This window comes from Myotis myotis, unplaced genomic scaffold (assembly GCF_014108235.1).
Source record: "Myotis myotis isolate mMyoMyo1 unplaced genomic scaffold, mMyoMyo1.p scaffold_m19_p_7, whole genome shotgun sequence".
In the NCBI taxonomy this organism is placed as follows: Eukaryota; Metazoa; Chordata; class Mammalia; order Chiroptera; family Vespertilionidae; genus Myotis; species Myotis myotis.
Genome location: NW_023416379.1, coordinates 2,306,750 through 2,327,228, shown reverse-complemented (window position 1 = coordinate 2,327,228; position 20,479 = coordinate 2,306,750). Strand labels below are relative to the sequence as shown.

The 20,479-nt window shown below is 40.1% G+C and overlaps 1 protein-coding gene across 14 annotated transcripts in view; it reads left to right on the top strand.

Annotated features, from left to right (window-relative positions):
• The window catches only part of QKI (QKI, KH domain containing RNA binding), a 136,898-nt gene that overhangs the window by 18,948 nt on the left and 97,471 nt on the right, over nt 1–20,479 (top strand). Inside the window, exon 1 of one of the 14 annotated variants that reach the window (XM_036316013.1) lies at nt 19,270–19,381. The exons of 12 other annotated variants lie outside the window; for them this stretch is intronic. In XM_036316013.1, the coding sequence (XP_036171906.1) occupies nt 19,285–19,381 (97 nt within the window). In that variant the 5' untranslated portion in view covers nt 19,270–19,284. Of the gene's footprint in view, nt 1–19,269; nt 19,382–20,479 lie in introns of those variants that run through there. One more of the 14 variants, XM_036316008.1, reaches the window with a different exon arrangement.

The window sequence follows — 20,479 nt, the reverse complement described above, 5'->3', positions numbered from 1 at the left end:
CCCAGAGGTGATCTCGTAGCTGCACTGGCCTCCGTGGGAACAGGGCATCACCACTCCGCCCTCTCACTGTCATCTCACCAGCGCCCACCCTCAGTACCCAGAACACCCAGACACTCTCCAAAGGACGTGAGCGCATCAGAGGGGATGTGTGCACATCCTGTTGGGGGGGTTAGGCGTGCTGGGTTGATGGAAGTGCGGTGGAGAGGCAGGGGGAACTTGTGCACGCCTTGGTTTGCAACTGTTGCAGGCGCGGGTGGGTGACAGTGTTCTGGGGGATGTTCGCACACCAGGGGGGGATGTGCACACCGGAGGCCTCTGGCTTTGCAGATCCGCAAACCCCGTGGTGTGGCCAGGAGGATGTCAGTCTGGCCCGCCACGGTGGCTGTCCCTGCGATCCTGCACCTTCTGGGCCAGGAGGCGGATCTTGTGCAGCCACTCCTGGGCGCTGATGGCCTGCAGGCGCCACTTCAGCTCAGCCTGCAGGCTCCGCTTGATGCGCTCACAGCTGTCACCACTGCCATGTGGGGAGTACAGGCTGCCCTCCGCCGGCCTGCCTCCCCTGTCCAGAGGCTCTCTGCGCTGCTCACCTGCCCAGAGTGACTGGGGCTGGGTGGAAGCCAGGCGTCCTGCCCTGCCCAACTCTGGCCGATCCGGCCCTGTGCGAGCTGCCGCCCCGCCGGGAAGGGTCACGGGTCCGGGTCCCGGGACCGCGGACAGCCTCAAACACTGCCGCCCCGCCCGCCAGGACATGGATCCGGGTCCCAGACCACCGACAGCTTCCCGCGGTGCCCTACGCCCGCCAAGTCACGGATCTGGGTCCCAGACCGCCGACAGCCTCAAGTGCTGCCCCCGCCCGGCAGGGTCACAGATCCAGGTCCCAGGACAGCGGACAGCCTCCTGCGGTGCCCCCCGCCCACCAGGTCACGGATCTGGGTCCGGACCGTGGACAGCCTCAAGCATTGCCGCCCCGCCCGCCAGGTCACGGATCCGGGTCCCAGACAGCGGACAGCCCCAAGCAATGCCCCCCGCCCGGCAGGGTCACAGATCCAGGTCTTGGGACAGCGGACAGCCTCCCGCAGTGCCCCCTGCCCGGCAGGGTCACAGATCCCGTCCCGGACCGTGGACAGCCTTGCCCGCTGCCGCCCGCCTTCAGTATGCAAATTAGCCGCCATTTTGTTGCTTCAGGGTGGGGGTCCCTACTGGGGTGCCTGGCCAGTCTGGGTGAGGGGCTGAAGGCCGTTTTCAGGCTGGTAGGCGACTGAAGCTCCCAATCTCTCCTTTTTTTCTTTTTTTAATTCTGGGATTTATTTACCTTCTATGGCTGTTACTGGAGCTGAGAGTCGGCTTTAGCTCTGAGGCTCGGCTCCAGCTCTGAGACCTCGGCTGCTGAAAGCAGGGATCTGGGTTTGTTTGGCTTCTATAATTGAAACACTGTTGCAACTCCAGCTCTGAGGCCGGGCTGGCTGAAAGCAGGTTTCTGGAGTTTGTTTAGCTTCTATAATTGCCACATAGTTGCCTAGAGTGCAGCTCAGAGGCCTGCAGCGGCAGGCGAGGAACCTTGGCTTCCTCCATCATGGAGCAAGCAAGCCTCCTGTTCGCTTCAGCTGCTTGCTGCTGGCCGCCATCTTGGTTGGCAGTTAATTTGCATATCACCCTGATTAGCCAATGGGAAACATGTTGGAGGTACGGTTAATTATCATGTTTGTCTATTATTAGATAGGATAATGAAACAACTAAAATGGAAGTTTCATGAAATAACATTTGTTTGTATTACCTATGACATAATCTAGTATTTTCTTGTTCTGTTCCATTTAAAAATTGCTGGTTGTGAATATTTTAGATTTAATAGGTTGTGACCTATGTAGTTTTAGCAAAACTGATGTTGACCTCCACTGCAATTTAGGCTTCAGCAAGCATTAAAAAAAAAATTAAAAATCCAGCACTTTGCCAGGTGCTGGGATACAAAGATGAACAGCTTTAGTTCAATCCTTAAGGAGCCATGCAGTTTGGAGAGAAAGGAAATAAAAAATCTCTACAGTGCTTTAACTGCTCTGGCAGGCACACACAGGTTAAGGTGGAAGGGACCACATCATTTTCTAGCAGGAGATGAAAATTCCTCCTAGGTCCACATATTATGTAATCTGATAATTCCTCTGATTACCGGCCTTACTTAATGTGAAATTTCGTTCTTTGTTTCTCCCCCATAAATTCTAAAATGAATACTATCTAGTTTACTTAAAAAGACAAGATTGCTGAACTTTTGGCATTCAGGCCAAGATTGTAGAAGTAAATGTTACATAGATAAATCTTCAATAAATCTAAATCTCACAGATGAGTAATATTGTTTTCCTAAATGTGTCATGGTGACTAGCTTTAATGTCATTTATTTAGGAAATGTTTATTTTCTTGTTTTTCTCTTGGAAGCTACTTATTAAGGATGTAAACTCAGGAAGAAGTGTTATATAAATACAAATATATATATATCTTATAATTAATAATTAACTAGAGGCCCGGTGTACGAATTCATGTTCCAGTGGGGTCCCTCGGCCTGGCTTACAGGATCGGGCCGAAACCGGCTCTCCGACATCCCCCGAGGGGTCCCAGATTGTGAGAAGGCGCAGGCCAGGCAGAGGGACCCCACCAGTACACAGTCGGGGCTGGGGAGGGACATGGAGGTTGGCCAGCCAGGGAGGGACTGTGGGAGGGCTCCAGGGCATGTTCGGCCCATCTCACTTAGTCCCGATCAGCCAGACCCCAGCAGCAAGCTAACCTACCGGCCGGAGCGTCTGCCCCTGGTGGTCAGTGCACGTCATAGCGAGCAGGTGAGCAGCCTTAGCATATCATTAGCATATTACGCTTTGATTGGTTGAACGGATGACTGGACACTTAGCATTTTACCTTTTACCATTGGCTGTTTGCCCAGATAGTGAAAGATAAGCTGCAAAACAAACCATGAACTTTAAAATAATAGAATAAAATATGGATACTTAATTATCCAACATCCAGAAATTATTTTGTCATCTTACTGAAATTTGGAAATATTCTGTGTATTGACCTCTTATCTTGTGGTTAGTTTATTCACAATAACAATGAATATAAAAACTAGGAGTTTGGTTGCATTTTCTCCAAAAAAAACCTGAAAGTTCACATGGCATTTTTATAGAATTTAGTTTCTCTGAGTTACACGATTGTTACAGGTTTTTCCTGTGAGTGATAGGCCACTACATCAGGTTGAGGAAGCTAATGTCTGAGTGGATGTGGTGGCTGCCCTAGAATGATTTTGCCGTTAGCAATGAAAAATGTTTTCCTTATAGTTCTTGTGCAGTAGGCCATGGAGTAAAGCACATTTTTATAATAAAGGTGATGAATTTAATCGCAAACTGGCAGCCAAATGGAAATTGCAGACCTTGATACTGGGAGAAAATTGCCTATAAAGCAACTCTTGAGAGAACAGGCTTTAAATTTATCCACCCATTTCGACATTGAGGAGAAGAACATAGGAATCACAGGATATTTTGCTTGGCCTGCTTAGTTCAGATGAATGACACTTTTGTTTCTATTTAAGAGCTGTAGATGGTTTAAAGTTGCTTATACTTTGTATATAAAGCTGTTAGGACATACATTTTGTATTTTAGTAAATATCTAAAATATATTGCTGCCTTTTTATATTTTAGTACATGATACACCTAAAGAATTGACATCCACTTAATACATTTATGGTCATATGCTATGTAATTTTTTTTCCTGCATTTATATCATGGACTACCATCTTAAGGGATGCAGAATACTCTGGGTTTATAAGGAACATTCAATTGATAGAAGCTCTGCCATAAACTACCAGTCTTTATTGTTTTACATTATATTTAAACAGTTTATAAAATTTAGGTACAGAATGGTAGAATTTCTATTATAGGAAATCTGGACTTTGTTACTTTTTATTCCAAGTGACTAATGGTTGTCACTCCTAGAAATAACCTAATCCTTGATCCAGTATACAGACTTGAGTATTTAACTCTGAATCTTTGTATATTGTAGCATGTATTTGGAGGTGCACTTCCCCCATAATACACATATTTGTTAGCAGATATCTATGTTCAAGTTGAGGATTATTTAGAAAGTGAGACCTATTCGAGGGTGGTAAATGTCTAAAATGTAACAGTACTACTGTAAATGTAAAAATGTTCCTTAGTATACTTATTGAAACTTGGGTTTTGAAGGGAAATAAGGATTACTTCTAGGATGTTATTAGGCTTTGTTTAGACACACGACTCTGATGTGATAGATTATATTTTCTGGGCTGCATGGTACATCTATATCATAAAAGGCCGGTGCGGCTGGGCTCTGCGGCGGGGCGGCCAGCTGAGGCAAGCTGGAGCGAGCTAGCTGGGCCTCTGGTTGTATAATAAGAATGTAGCTGTGCTAAGTCTGTGTTCTTAAGTATAGAATTATTGAAGCATTTAATTTTAAAGTAAATGTGGGAATTTAATACTTGATGGCTGAGAAAGCAAGGATAGAAGGAAGGAAAAACTTGTACAAATTCTCTATTTAGGAAAGAATTTTTTGAGGTTATGTATATGCATGAGATTGCAGGTATGAAAACCAAGAAAAACTAGGAGCATGATATTTTTCTTGTTAAAATATGTATAAGTAACTGTACCTTTGTCAGAAGCTTCATTTAAATTACTTTAAGTGGATTGTATTATATCCATAGGAGAAGTAAGCTTAGTATATAATGTTGAAGATAAATTAGAATGTTTAGCCACCTCTGAAATTCACAAAGTTTAAAATAAATCAACTTCTTTATTCCCATATCAGTGATTAGCTGCTTGGTCATTTGGTTTATTTGGCATAAGGTAAGCTGTGGCAAGTTTAGTATTCAGAGATAGAGTCCAAAAGCTAAGCCTTTGTGAGAGAAATAAAGTATACTAATATTTTAACTAATGCTCCTCATTCAGTAAGTCAACATGTGGAAAGCTTTATTTTCAATTTCAAAAAACACAAAGATTTTATATATCTTAACATAAGATGAAACTAGAAGAAGTATACTGTGGGGTTCTAATGTACAGCTTATTCTGTTGCTTATGAAATTATTCAACTAAAGATGGTAGATATTGCTATATGTAGTCTTCCTAGAAATGTTTGATTTTAAACCACTATTGAGAGATTCAGTGTGAATGACTGGATTTCATTCATTTTCCAAGGTGATGGTAGTGGTGTGGAGTACTGTGTGAAATAAGGTGTTTTTTTTTAGATTTTGTTTAAATCAGTAATATTCTACTTGTCCCTATCAGTTCAGGTCTTGTTGAAGACAGAACTTTGTTCTTATAAATTCTTTTCATTATGAGCTTTCTACTGGGAATATGTAGTGGTTTCAGGGAACAAATACCTAGGTTGAATGGTAATGTGCGTATCTTTAAACCTTAGTCTGGCTACTCTAAAATACACAGCTGTTCATTGGCCTCTGTTTTTGAGTAAATGGAGGAAGTACCTTGAGCAAGGAACACAGTACCACTTTCCTGGATAATCATAGGCATTGCTAAATATATCAGTGTGGTATAGAGATGGGATTAGGAGTCCAAAAGCTAAGGTTTTGGTGAAAAATTTCGAGGGGCCAGCAGCATATATTTTAAGCTTTTTTTTCGTATATCAGTTCTGCCAACGCATTCACGTGTCATCAGTGATAAATAACACATCTATGTTTTTTCCACTTTTATTCTTCTTTCCTTCATAATAATTAAAATGAGGGTTTACATACCTCAATCCAGTTTTCCCTAGCTTGGTCTTTCTTGCTCTGTCTAGTGTTCAGGTCCAGGTATTCATATCCCAGGATACTCGGTCTCATCTATCAATCACTCTAGCCTTCTAGGCTGTTTACATAGAAACCAGTTCCTACTATTAGAGGAGTTGTGATGACAGAGACCATGTTGCTTACTAACTTCTCCCCGGCACCCGGCACCGCGCCTCATACCCTAGAAATTCAGGATTAGCGGACTGTTAATGTGCCAGACAGTCTATAAATATGTGTTACTCAGTGAAGTGATTTATTTCTCTCAGACTCAGAAGTTTAGGTCTAGAGTTATCTTAGATGTCCTTATAGATGAAAGTAAACATAGACCATGGAAAACTTAAATGACTTGTTGAAGGACGCGCAGCAAGTTCCCGATAGATGTTAAATGAGAATCTCATCTGACTTTTCATTCTATGTTTACTTTGGATTATACCATTCTTTTCTTTTTACTTTTTCCTCTTTTTGTTTATCCATATCTTCAATTTCTACTCTCTCCCCCATCTTTTTTCACTTCTCTTTTATTGTCTGCCATCACTGCTTTTCTCACTAGTAAGACCACTTGCTCTAACAGCAACCAAATTTAATTGGGGAGATGGAGCAGTATTGTTGAAGAGGCAGTGTGGTTTGAGTAAACGAATACAACGTTTGGAGTCAGACCTAAGCTTGGATCCTGACTCACAAGTTATGTGGTATTTGGTAAAGTGCATAATCCCAAAATCTCAGTTTCCTAACTATAAAATGGAAAAAAGGAAAGTACTTATCTGTTAGGAAATCCATTTAACCAGACCATGATTAAAGTCTGCAAGGTAGACTTTGAAGGGACTCAATCACTTGGACAGATGTTAGACCTCATTACTCTAAATTCGGCGCTTAAAAGGTGCTTCTCTAACTAATTACCATCACCAGTCTGTCAGCTCTGTTTCATTCCCAGTAATGGGACGCTGTGGCACTTAAATCAGCCTTGGGAAAGGGGTAACAGGAGAAGTAGAGATGGAGTAGCAAGTAGCTGGATATTTGTTTATCAAAGAGAATTCATTTTAAACTGTGTCCTATAGAGATGCCTCCTTGGGCAGTTGTCTGGTTGGCTTGGCCTCCAAGGGGTTTTGACAAACAAGTCTACTCTTAGAAACTCAGTCTCAAGCAGGAATGTGAAATCTAGAGCAGTGGTCGCTAACCAGTCCACTGGTGATCTGTGAGGTCTGAAAGATTGGCGACCGCTGGTCTAGAGGAATCAGGAGCCCTTCTTGGCTTCCTGTCTGAGGACTCAGTTTTCCCTGAATAATTACTTCTCAGATGTCTATATCCTCATCATATAGACAACATAACCACTGAATTCAATATACAACTTTTAGTGTTTTCATAATTCCATAGATTATGTTGTAGGATAACTAGAGGCCCAGTGCACAAAATTTGTGCACGGTGGGAAGAGGTGTTCTTCAGCTCAGCCTGCGCCCTCTCTCAATCCAGGACCCTTTGGGTAGGGTCCCTAGGCCTGGCCAGCGATCAGGGCCTATCGGGGCTTTCCTTCCCCCGGCTGCCAGCAGCTGGCCCTGCCCCTGCTGCTGCCACTGCTTGCCATCTGTGCGGTGCTGCTCCCCCATCCCCCGCCACCGGTTGCCTCCCTCTGTGGGCAACAAGCGTGGGGTGCGATCCTTTGGCTGGCCTGGGGCGATCGATCACAGGGCCCCCAGATGGATTGCCCTGCATAGGGAAGCCCAGCCCACCTGCTGCAGTGCCACCATCTGGGTTGCTTGAGCCTCCCTCTGTTGGCCGCTGGCTGGGTAGCCTGGACCTCCCTCTTTGGGGCGATCGATCACCCAGCAGAGGGAGGCGCTGCCCACCCGACTGGGGCTCTGTGATCGACCGCCATGCAGAGGGTGGCCTGGGCCTCGCTCTTCAGGGCGATCGTGGGGCGATGGCGGGGCTCCCCAACAATCACATTGCACCCATCTTGGCTTGCCTGGCGCCAGTGCGTGTCATAGCATGGTGGTCGGGACGGTCGTTCTGCTGTTCGGTCGTTCGGTCGATTTGCATATTTTGCTTTTATAATTATAGAAAGTGAGGATAGAAATTCCATTTAAGTTAAAATTATCACCGCTTTGCTATATGAAGTATTGTGAGAGGTGCTTCTTTGAGGCCGTACCTTAATACTCTGCTTCAACTATTATTTTTGTTTACTTGGTTTCTGAAAGAGCAGGGACCATGTCTGTTTTTGCACGTGACAACATCCTTAGGACCTCAATCAGTGTCTAGTTCAGTGATGGCAAACCTATGACACGTGTGTCAGAGGTGACACGCGAACTCATTGTTTTGGTTGATTTTTCTTTGTTAAATGACATTTAACTATATAAAATAAATATCAAAAATATAAGTCTTTGTTTTACTATGGTTGCAGATATCAAAAAATTTCTATATGTGACATGGCACCAGAGTTAAGTTAGGGTTTTTCAAAATGCTGACACGCCGAGCTCAAAAGGTTCGCCATCACTGGTCTAGTTCATAGTAAATATACAATACAAATTTGTTGAATGTGTGTATTTTTGAAAAACCATTATATTGTACGATGGATTGACAGTTTTTAGAAAAACTCAGATTATATTTTATTCAGGTCAACCTATTTTATAAACAGTTTGCACATTAGGGAATAAAATCTTACTCTTAAATTTTTACTAAATATGCTTTAAATAAAGAGTTGAACTATGCAGACTGTAAGTATTGAGGTTATACAAAACCTTGAGGAATGACAACCCTTTTGGTGCTATCCCAGCAGGGGCAGGGCAGTCTTTTCCTTAAGATTAGCTGGGTTTTTTTCTTTAAGGGAAAGCCATTCATATTGAGATGCTTGTGCATTTTATCTTCTCATTTAATCTAAAATACATTAGAGAGTTTAACATTGATATAACGAACATATATTATTAACCAAGTGTTTCAGAGTCTCACAAATCCAGAGTAAAGAGAGTCAAGCCCTAATCGGTTTGGCTCAGTGGATAGAGCATTGTCCTGCGGACTGAAGGGTCCCAGGTTCGATTCTGGTCAAGGGCATGTACCTTGGTTGCAGGCACTTCCCCAGTAAGGGAGTGTGCAGGAGGCAGCAGATGGATGTTTCCCTCTCATTGATGTTTCTGGCTCTCTATCCCTCTCCCTTCCTCTCTGTAAAAAAATCAATAAAATATGTTTTAAAAAAGAGAGAGTCAAACCCTTTTGAGGAGGAAGGATTCATTTCTGATACTTCTCAAGGATAAAGGAATGAGGATAGGAACATAGAATCATGGAACAGACTGACAGATTTCAGAGGGAAGGCTGGGGGTGGGAGGGTAAGGGCAGTTGTGGGGAGAGGAGGAGAGATTAACTGGGGAATTCATATGTATATATGCATAGCCCATGGACACTGACCATAGCGTGGTGAAGGCTTGGGAGGGGCGGGTGTGGGGTGGAAGGGGTCACTGGGGATAAAAACACAAAGGGGGCATCTGTAATACTTTCAACAATAAAGATTTATTATTTTTTTAAGATATATTTTAAACTAAAGGAATGAGGAATCAAACAAATAAACCTATTGATGCTTGAGTAAAGTTTTAAGAATGCTTTGTAGCTTTGCATGTTTTTGTGGTAATAGTCCTAATGAGTTTTAAGCGATGTTTTTTTCCCCAAGGATCTAGATGTTGGGAATATAGCAAAAGACAAAAATCAAAGCTATCTGCCATCCGGATTTTACATTCTTATGTAGGAGACAGCAATACACAAGAAATACATTCTGAACCATGTTAGGCATTGTGAATTATGGGAATACATTGAACAGGATAAAGGGGATCAGAGTTTTCTGATGGATTGGGGGCAAGGTGCAGTACTACACAGGGAGGTGTGAGAGGGTCTGTAGGAGAAATTGACATTAGGGCAGAAATTTGAAGGAGGTAATGGAGTGAGCCATACTCCTCTGGGTAATAGCTTTACAAATAGAGGGAATAGTCAATGCAGAACTGGGAGGACAGGGCCTATAATTCCTTGTGTGGCTGTAGCTGTGAACGATCAGGGGCAGAGGGGTTGGGGGAGGGGTAGATTGGTTAGGAGAGAGGGTCAGAAAGATAAGAGCTGCATGGTAAGAGGAAGCCTCTGGATGTTGTGGGTCCTTGCAGATCTTTGTGAGGACCTGGGCATTTACACATGGGAAAGCATTAGAGCAGGTTCTTAAACATGGTCCAGCACCCTTTTAGGGAATCAGAGGCCAAGTGTTTTCATAATAATGTCACTTGACTTTTTCATTCATTCTCACATGAGTATACAGTGCAGTGTTCCTAGAGGCTCTGTGCTGCGTGATATTGCAACAAATTGAATTTAGAGGGAAGACAGATTGAATTCTTTAAGGAAGACAGTTAAAAGATTTGCAAAAATATAAAACAATGTCTCTTCTCACTGTTTTGTTTTGTTGGAAAATAATCTGTTTTCCATAAATTGCTTTGTTAGCATGTAATGGGGTTCACTTTTATTATAAAATGAATCAAAAGTAATTTAAAGTTTTGATTTCTAGTACAATAAATATTAATAGATATAATTCTGACCAATATAAGTTCTTTAAGCTTCCTTGTAGTAATTTTTTTAAAATATATTTTTATTTATTTCAGAGAGGAAGGGAGAGAGAGAGAGAAACAAACATCAGTGATGAGAGAGAACCATTGATCTGCTGGGCTGCCTCCTGCATCCCCCACACTGGGGATCCAGTCTGCAGCCTCCAGGTTCATAGGTCAACACTCAGCTACTGAACCACACCAGCCGGCCCCTTGTTGTAATTTATTAAGTATGGGCTCCTGAGACCAAAAAGTTTGAGAAGAGCTCCATGGGAGAGTTTTGAGCAGAGGAGTGACATATTGCTTGGATTTTAACAGGCTGACTCTGGAGAATACAGACTAGACCAGTGGTTTTCAACCTTCCTAATGCCGCGACCCTTTAATACAGTTCCTCATGTTGTGACCCCCAATTTCATTGTTACAAATTGAACATAATTAAAGCATAGTGATTAATCACAAAAACAATATGTAATTATAGATGTGTTTTCCGATGGTCTTAGGCGACCCCTGTGGGGGTCGCGACCCACAGGTTGAGAACTGCTGTACTTGGCTGACAAGGGGCAGTGGTGGAAACAGGGAGGCAGGCTAGTTAGGTTATCAGTGGTTTAGGTGAAAAATGATAGTGGCTAGAACTAGGGTGGTAGAGGTTAAGGTGGTTGAGAAGTGAGTACATAGTATTTTAAAAGGTGAGTACATAGTATTTGCTGGTGGATTAGAGATGATGTGTGAGAGAATGGACTTGCATTTTCTGGTATCAGTAGGATCAATTTGGGGGACAGATGAGTTTGGTTTTGAATGTATCAAGGTGACATATTTAAAAGACATATGGATATGTTCATTTGAGTTCAAGGAGAAAATTGGTCTGGAATGTCTTTGACCATGGTTTTTTTTGTTGGATTTTGATAATATTTTTATGTAGCAATTAGCTTTCATTCTAATAAATTTCTATGATCTCAACAAGAATGCTGTATTCTGCATTTTAAAACTCATTAAAATCGATTTTCAACAATATTTGAGGCCCTAACCGGTTTGACTTAGTGGATAGAGCCTTGGCCTGTGGACTCAAGGGTCCTGGGTTCGATTCCAGTCAGGGGCACATTCTTGGGTTGCAGGCTCAATCCCCCGTGAGGGGTGTGTGGGAGATAGCCGATCAATGATTCTCTCTCATCATTGATGTTTCTATCGCTCTCCCTCTCCCTTCCTCTCTGAAATCAATAAAAAATTATTTTTTAAAAAGTGATAAAGAATATATGAGAACATATACTTTAAGCGGCAGTAAAAATGTAGTAAGTAGAGTTCTGCCAGTAGCATAACATAGGTGTTCTGAATCTAGCGTTTTTTTTTGTATTGTAAACAAACATTGGCTTACTTAAGGAGATCATATACTTTCGCCATTTAAAAATAATGTTTTTAGTTCCTGTCATGTTGATATCTGTTGCTCTTGTTAAAAAATGGAAGTTTTCTTTTCTAATTTAATCTCAACGCTTGCTATAAAGGACCTTTTGGAATATTGTTTATAGTCGATTATCTATTGTCATTCATTAGCTTTTGTTCATGAAATTAAGGTGATATTCATGTGGAGCATGATTACAGATCTTAGATTTTTCCTCTATTGAGCTTAGGTAGAATTTGGAATACAATTGAAAAGGATAATTAAAAATCAAAGAAATTGTTATCTAAGAAAAGCAAACCACCCCTCTCCTACACAGATATAATTCCTTCAGAAATTTTGGGATTTTTTTCATTCCAAAAAAGAATATGTTTCATTTTTCTGATTTACCAAATGCCTTTGACGCCCTTAGGGATTTGGAGCTTGAAGAGGATAAAATGCACAGGGACAGATCTCTCACTTCCTCAAATACAAATGTGTACAGCATAGTTCTATTAAGATGTAGTGCTTCCCAAGGGTATCAGTGGTTTAAGACATTTTGGAATGTGTGATGCCAAGGAATAGGATTGACCCTATGAGGTTCTCAATTGGTAATGGAGCAAACACAGTCCTTTCCTGTGGGGCATTGACACAGGCGACAGAAACGGGGTCTCTGTGAAGAAAAGGAAGATGCACAGACCAAATATGTGATCTGGTCTAACTTCATTTTACAGAAGAGGAAACAGACCCACAGGGTTAAGTTCAAAGCCACACAACTACATCGTGCAGGGAATCAGGAGTAAAATCTAGAATTATGTAAACTCATGTCCTTTTTCCTTACCACATGCAGTTACTAGATTTGCTTTCTACAAAAAGGTCATTGTTGATGGATTGTAGTTTTTTCTTTATGTTCTTATGGTGGGTTTAAAATATGTGTGTTTTGTAAGCAATGCATGTTAAACATTACATTGCATTAGAGATTATTTTGAATGCTTTTGAGATCCCTAGTTTTACTAAGCAGGCTTTTTTTTCCAAAAACTAGAAAAGACATTTGCATGGCTTTCATTCTTTCCCACTATCTCACCCCCAATTAAATAACTCAGCAGGCCAAAGTGAAAGCTTTTATTTTAGCTTTTTATTTTGAAATAAATATAGGCTTTGATAAAGTAGAAAAAAATAGTTACGGAAGTTAATGTTAACTCATAAAACAGCAATACTACAATTATAGGACCCAGGAAATTAACATTGGTAGAATATTATTAGCTAACTCTGGTGATGTCTTTTTAGTTTCTTCAGTCTGTGATAGTGTCACATTCTTTCATGACACTTTTATTGACAAATTTGAGGATTATTGGTGTGTGATTTTGTGGAATATTCTTCAATTTGGATTTGTGTGGTGTTTGCTCATGTTTAGATTGACATTATGCTTTTTTTGGCAAGGAAATGGCAGAAATACTGTCTGGCCTTTCTCAGTGCATCCTACTAGCGGTATATGTCTCTTTGGTAATACTAACTTCGGTCACCTGGTTAAGGTGGTATCTGCCAGGTTTCTCTACTATACAATCTCTTTTTTCCTTTGTAATTAAATGTCTTGTGGGGAGATACTCTGAAACTGTACCAATATCCTATTTCTCATATTTTTTGTTCACTAATTTTAGCATCTGTTGAATGGCTCTTGCCTGAAACAATTATTACTATGGTTTTCTTTTTCTTTTTTTTAAAAAAATATTTTTATTGATTTCAGAGAGGAAGGAAGAGAGAGAGAAAGAGAGAAAGAGAGAGAAACATCAATGATAAGAAAGAACATTGATTGGCTGCCTCCTGCACGCCCCATACTGGGGATCCAGCCCGCACCTGTGCACGTGCTCTGACTGGGAATCAAACCATGACTTCCTGGCTCATAGGTCAACTCTCAACCACCGAGCCACACCAGCCTGGCTACTATGGTATTCTATTGGTGATTTTCTCTACCCATCTTAAGAGTGACCTGTCCCTTCTCTCCCATATACTTATTTTATTCAGTTTGTGGCATTGTGGTCTTATGAATTATAACCCATTACTATCACTATCATGTTACAAGTAAGAACTTGTAAGAAAAGTATTTTTGAAATGTTCATACATTGTGATTATCAAAAATTCAAATGACCTATAACTATATGCTGAAAAAAGTTTCTCTTCCACTTCTATATCCTGGGTATCCATTTCCATTGTGATGAGTTTATTTTTATTCTTCCAGATATATTAAAAGGGTTCGGAAAAGAGTCATTAATAAAAATCACCAGATTCTCAAGTATTATTTTTACCTGGTTTCTGATGATACCTACTGATTAATTTACTGTTGCATCTTCAGCTATTTTCCATGAGTATTTCTTAACCATCAAATTTTCATGTAAATTTTCATACAGTGCGTATTATATGGAAACAAGGACTGGTTTCCCCTGAGTATTCTAAATGAAATGACTAGAAGGCAAAATTTTTATTAAATTATACTTGATGTTTAATTTACTAACATAGTTTAAAAGTAACTAACCTCCAAACAAAATTCAATTTAAATGAGAAAGAAAACCTATTCCAATTAAATAATAGGTTTTTAGTGTATTCACTTTAAAAATATCCTTTCCTCCATTCTGTTCTTTTTATTTTCTTCTGGTAACCTATTTTCCCTTATATGTACACCAGCAGTGTCCATGTACTCATTCAGGAAGCTGGGAGTGAACGGAGGCTACAAAAACTGGTTTTTGGTGTCACCAGCAAATTGGTGAACTTACTCTAGTACAGCTAGTAATACACCAAAAGTTGGTTTATTCCATTTTTTTCTTTCACATTCTCTAATTATTATCTCTTAAAGTGAATTTTAAGATTCTTATTTCAGGAATTCCTTTATGAAACTGTAAATAAAAGGTGGTTGGACTTACTGTTACCTTGGACCAATTTTTTAAATCTTTGAGCATTATTAGTATTATTAATATTATTACAGTATTCTTCAGATTCTGATGAGGATCAGGTAATAATTCAGATAAATTATTTTAGCATGGTGGAGTTGCTCATACAGTAAAAAATAATTAGCTAGGTCTCTGGGGATTTTCTTTTAGATTTGGGAGTCAATGACTTAATCCTTATTATAATTTTGTATAGGGAATTCAATAATACGTGCAACATTTTGACTTAACACATTGTTTGCGGGTAGTTTTTATCGCGCGCTAACAGGTGGCGCGGGCCATTTTTGCTAATTTTTTGCGCAAATGGCAACATTCAGTAAAATTACGATAACTTTAGTTTACGTATTTATACGTTACCCGCATTCTACCGCTAGTCTATAAAAAACTTATTAATACGTATCCCGCGCTCTACTACACTGGTAGAACGTATAAATACGTAAAACGTGTAAACACGTTTCCTGCATACAATGTGTTAAAGTACTTCCTATTCTCCAAATGAGAATATCTTTATTTTCTAAGTGATAACACAAAAATACTCACATAATAATGTGAAAGCTAAATAGTTCCTGTAAATCCATCTCTCAGAGATGACTGTTAATAGTCATTACATCTTTACAGTTGACATATAACATATTAGTTTCAGGTGTACAGCATAGTGATTAGACATTTATATAACTTACAAAGTGATCACTGGTAAGTCTAGACCAGACTGACATTTTACAAAGTTATTACAACATGATTGACTGTATTCCCTATGCTGAACTTTACATCCCCACTGCAATTTGTACTTGTATTAATTCCTTCACTCCCCCACCCCCCAAGTCTGGCAACCATCTATTTGTTCTCTATATGAATTTGTTTCTGTTTTGTTCATTTATTTTGGTTTTTAGACTCCACATGTAAGTGAAATCACACGGTATTTATCTTTCTTTGTCTGACATTTCACTCAGCATAATATCCTCTAGGTCCATCCATCATGCTGCAAATGGCAAGATTTTATTTACTTTTTACTAGGGGCCCAGTGCATAAATTTGTGCACCTTGAAAGAAACTGTGGGCTGCGAGGCTGCAAGTAGGCACAGGGGCGGGTCTCGGCCCATCCTCCGCGCCCACACCTGGTCCCTCCCGCCACAGCCCCTGGTCCCCTTGTCTGCCGGCAGCCCAGCTCCTGCCGCCGCCACTCCCACGCACTGAAGGTGCCGGCTCCACTCACACCCGCTGACAGTGTGGAACGATCGGGGCTGGCGCCAGCAGCAGGTGCGAGCGGTGGCTGCTGCCTCAATTGCCCCTCAGGAGCAGGGGGAGGTGGAGAAGCCTTCAAGGGCGATCCGAGCCAGCAGCCGCTGCTCTCATCTGCTGATGGCGCCGAGTGAGTGGTGGTCCCGGCTGCGGGTGCGAGCAGGGCCAGAGTTGGCACTAGGTGCGAGTGGCAGCTCCAGTGCCAGCAGCAGGTGCAAGCGGGACCGGGGCTGGCAGCAGGTGTGAGTGCCAGGCGGGATGGCTGCACGCAGGAGCAAAGAATTTTCAGTGACCGCCAGAGGCTCGCCCTTATGACAGCGACTGGCGGAGCCTCTCCTTGGTCTGGCACCCCCACTCACCTGCTCCACCATCCCACTGCGGCCATCACCCGCCATATTCCATGCATGCCCCCTGGTGGTCGGCGCACGTCATAACGACTGGTTTTTGGTTGTTATGCTGTTTGGTCTATTTGCATATTAGCCTTTTATTATATAGGATGTCAGTCATATCCCATTGTATATATGTACCACTTCTTTTTTATGCATTCATTTATTAATGGACACTTAGGTTGTTTCCATATCTTAGCGATTATAAATAATGCTACAGTGAACATAGGCGTGCCTATCTTTTTTAATTAATGTTTTGGATTCCTTCAGATATATACCCAGACATGGAATTGCTGGGTCATATGGTTGTTCTATTTTTAGTTTTTTGAGGTGTAATAGCTTTGTTTGTTTTCTTAATCCTCACCCGAGGATACTTTTTCCATTGCTTTTTACAGAGAGTGGAAGGGGAGGGGGGGGGGGGAGGAAGAGAGAAAGGGGGAAAGAGGTCAATTGGTTGCCTCCTGCACCCCGTGGGGATCAAACTGGCAACCTAGGTGCTTTGGTTGACATTCTAACCACTGAGCAATACCGGCTAGGGCGAGGTGTGATGTCTTTTTTTTTTTTTTAACTTCTCTGTGTCTATCTAAAAATACACATACTTAGTATACATTGAATCATTCATTAGACATTTTTTTCTGTAACTTTTGAAAGAGTTTTTTGTTTTTTTCAGGAAAATGCAGCTACTGTTACATAACTTTCAAAAACATAAAACAGCTCCTGAGAACAGTCATGGAAATAGGATAGACATTTTTATAAGACTTGCTGTTTCACATTTTTTATGTGAAATATATCAACAGTTTTGCACAATTGTTGATTTTGACAATTTAAAGGAGGGTTATGAAGTTGAATTTAACTCTAGTTTTTCTTTTTGTGCTTATAGTTCTGAAGTACAAACACAGTTTAACCTAAAAATAAGGTCCCATCTAGAGATTATTGATAGCTTTTTTTTCCTTGCCACTTTCAATAAGTAGTTACCTCAAAGTTAAATCAGATTTAATTTATTCTGTTGTTTGAGTAAGCAAAACATATTCCACTAAATAGTGCATATTCTCTAATAATCAGCTTTTTAATGCATTTGCTTTCTGTACCTTGTGAATATGGCTTTTTAAAATGAGCACAGTGAAGTTATGTTATTCTATGGGTTTTGCTATGCTCAAAATATCTTTAAAGCTTTTCCCAGTATTTAGTAAACCCTGAATTAGAGGTTTCTTTTAACAGAAGAGAGCTGTGTTGACTAAGGGCATATGACAGCACTATGTAGTGGCAATTGTTCTGTGGTTATAAATACACCCTATATTTTTATGTTAATATTTAATGAATATCTTGTAAATAGAGACTAATACGACTAAACTAACTAAAATCTCACTGTGCTCTTTGTGGAAGTGTGCCAGGTTAGCGTCCAGCGAGAGATGAATTGCAATAGTGAGGAAATAATAGAGCTCATTTAAATTTCAGTGGAAAAGGTAAAAGCTGGCATTTTAACTTTGCTTATAAAATTTACACTATGAACATCAAAGCATAGATATTTTTATAAATAGTTGGCTCTTATTTTATTGCAGAAATTAATGGAAAATGTGAAATTTAAAAACACAATAATGGTCAAATGATACCATAACTTTTTCATTATAGCTCCAGCTGTATTACAGTGATGTAATTTTTTTTATGGATTTAAGTGTAAGGCACAAAGAAATCAGATAGATGCCCAAATATATCTATAACATCAGAATAGCCAGTTGAGCAATTAGAGTTAGCTGCCGTAACATTGAGTACATGACATGTTTTGTATGAAAATTTTTTCAGTTTTATAACAGTCATCGTTTAATTTGGGATGTTGCAAATCCTAAAAATGGTACTTTCATGCATTTTATTTGTATATCATTGATAGTTTTTTATTTATTACTGAGCTAGTTAATATTTTTATTATTTCTCAATTCTTATTTTCTTGATTTAAATTTGTTGAAAAATTCTAAGCCAGAAAGTGAAATAGGGCTATGTTTTATTCTTTTTACCTAGTCTTCCAACATTGCAGTATTGAATTTATGCAGTTATTATCTATGTGGGAAATGACTACTTAATTTTATCAGTTAGATTTCTTACCTTATATTTTCCTATTCTATATTATTCATGTTATCTTGAATTGTGACATTGTACTTTTCCATAGTCTGTTAGTTAATCAATAGTTCATATTTTAAAAGGATGTGTAAAATTTTAAGGTGGCAAAGGGTAGGATACATATACAATAATTCAGAAACAATAGAAGAGTGGTGGTGATAGAAAACCATAGGCAGAAATGAACTTGAGGCTTATGAAATGCAAGAATGATTTTGGAACAAAGCTTTTACTTAAAGTCGTAGTTAGAGGAATTAAGGGGAAGGAAAAAGGCTTACGGCAGGTGATGTATATTAACAGGTCACAAAACAGAACTGTGCAGTGACTGTTTTCCCTTCTATAAACAGAATTTATTTACCGATAATTGAGCTTTAGTTTGCAAAAGGACAAACATCAAGATAATTAAAGCAGAGAAATATGACTAGACAGTAAGTAGCATAAGTGAAACAAAGTTTTAGTCCTAAACAAAAATTTAGTTTTCAGGACATTGAGATTTGAAAAAATGTGATGACTGTTCAAGAAAACATGGAAAAATTAGAGGAGCTGAATGGTGGAAAGGTGACTATTCCCCAAAACTGAAAAATTTATATTCTAAACTTGATGACACAACCTGTATATTCTAAAATAGATTATTTCCTGTTTAAACTGATAGATCTGGAAGGAGGTTCAGGTCCTAGTGTGGCTTCAGATTTTTGTCAGGTAATTCATAAGTTGTGCCTGCATTTTAGCATGCAGGCTAGAGAAGTGTGTGTTCAATGAAATTGCAGTTAGTTGGATCCTAGACTCAGAATAATCATTCCTAAAGAATGTCAACTGATAAGATTAACTTAAGTCTGAAGGGCTATGTCTAGTAGAAAAGAACCACAAAAAATTTTTTAATTGACTCAGTAGGTATGCATCTGTGGAGACAGAATTGTATCGATGGTGGAGGCTTGGATTGGGACCACCACCAGCATGTCAGCAGTGTTATGTGCTCAGCAAAGAGTATAGGTATTCTTGAACGCACGGGAAGGTGGGATATTTGGGACTGGATGGGGAGGGTAGGCAACCTCAGTCTTCATACCTATCAGTTGTTAGGGAAGGCTGTATGGCATACAGGATTTTCTGTATTAAAAGGGACGACAAATTAACCATCTAGATATCTAACCATCTAGGTGTCTAGATGAGTGGGAGGGTATAAAACCATGCTGTTATGCAGGTTAGAGAAGAAGACACTAGGTATTACAGAACTCTTCAAATATTTGTAGGACTGTCATATGAAAGAGGCATTTGACCTATTTTTTTAAAAAATATATTTAATTGATTTTTTACAGAGAGGAAGGGAGAGAGATAGAGAGTTAGAAACATCGATGAGAGAGAAACATCGATCAGCCGCCTTCTGCACATCTCCTACTGGGAATGTGCCCGCAACCAAGGTACATGCCCTTGACCGGAATCGAACCTGGGACCTGTCAGTCCGCAGGCCGATGCTCTATCCACTGAGCCAAACCGGTTTCGGCCATTTGACCTATTTTATGAGCTTTGGAGTATTGGGGTGGGAAGAAAGTTTAGGAAAGATTTTGGTTCTGTAAAATAAATTTGTAACATTTAAGAACTTAAGAGATGCCTAAAACAAAATCGTCTTGATCTTAGAGATATTTTTGGGTCAGTGTAGTGGGAATTTTTACTTATCTATTTTTAAACTTTGGGAAATGCTGATTTATTAATGGGAAAGTTTTTTTTAACTAAAATTTATTGGGGTGTCATTGGTTAATAGGGTCGTATAGGTTTCAGTTGTAGATTTCTATGATACAAGATCTGTATGTTGGTTGCACTGTGTGCACATCACCCAAAGTAAAATCTTCAGTCACCATATATTAGACCCCCTTCAGCACCCCAGCCCCCTTTCCTCTGGCAACCACCATACTGCTGTTTGTGTTCACCAGTTTCAGTTTTATATCTCACGTATTAGTGAAATTATATGGTTCTTAGCTTTTTCTGGCTGGCTTATTTCACTTAGCATAATATTCTCAAGGTCTATTGATGTCACAAATGGCAGAATTTTTATACTAGGTGAGTAAACAAAAGTTTCTGAACTTTCAGTTCTCT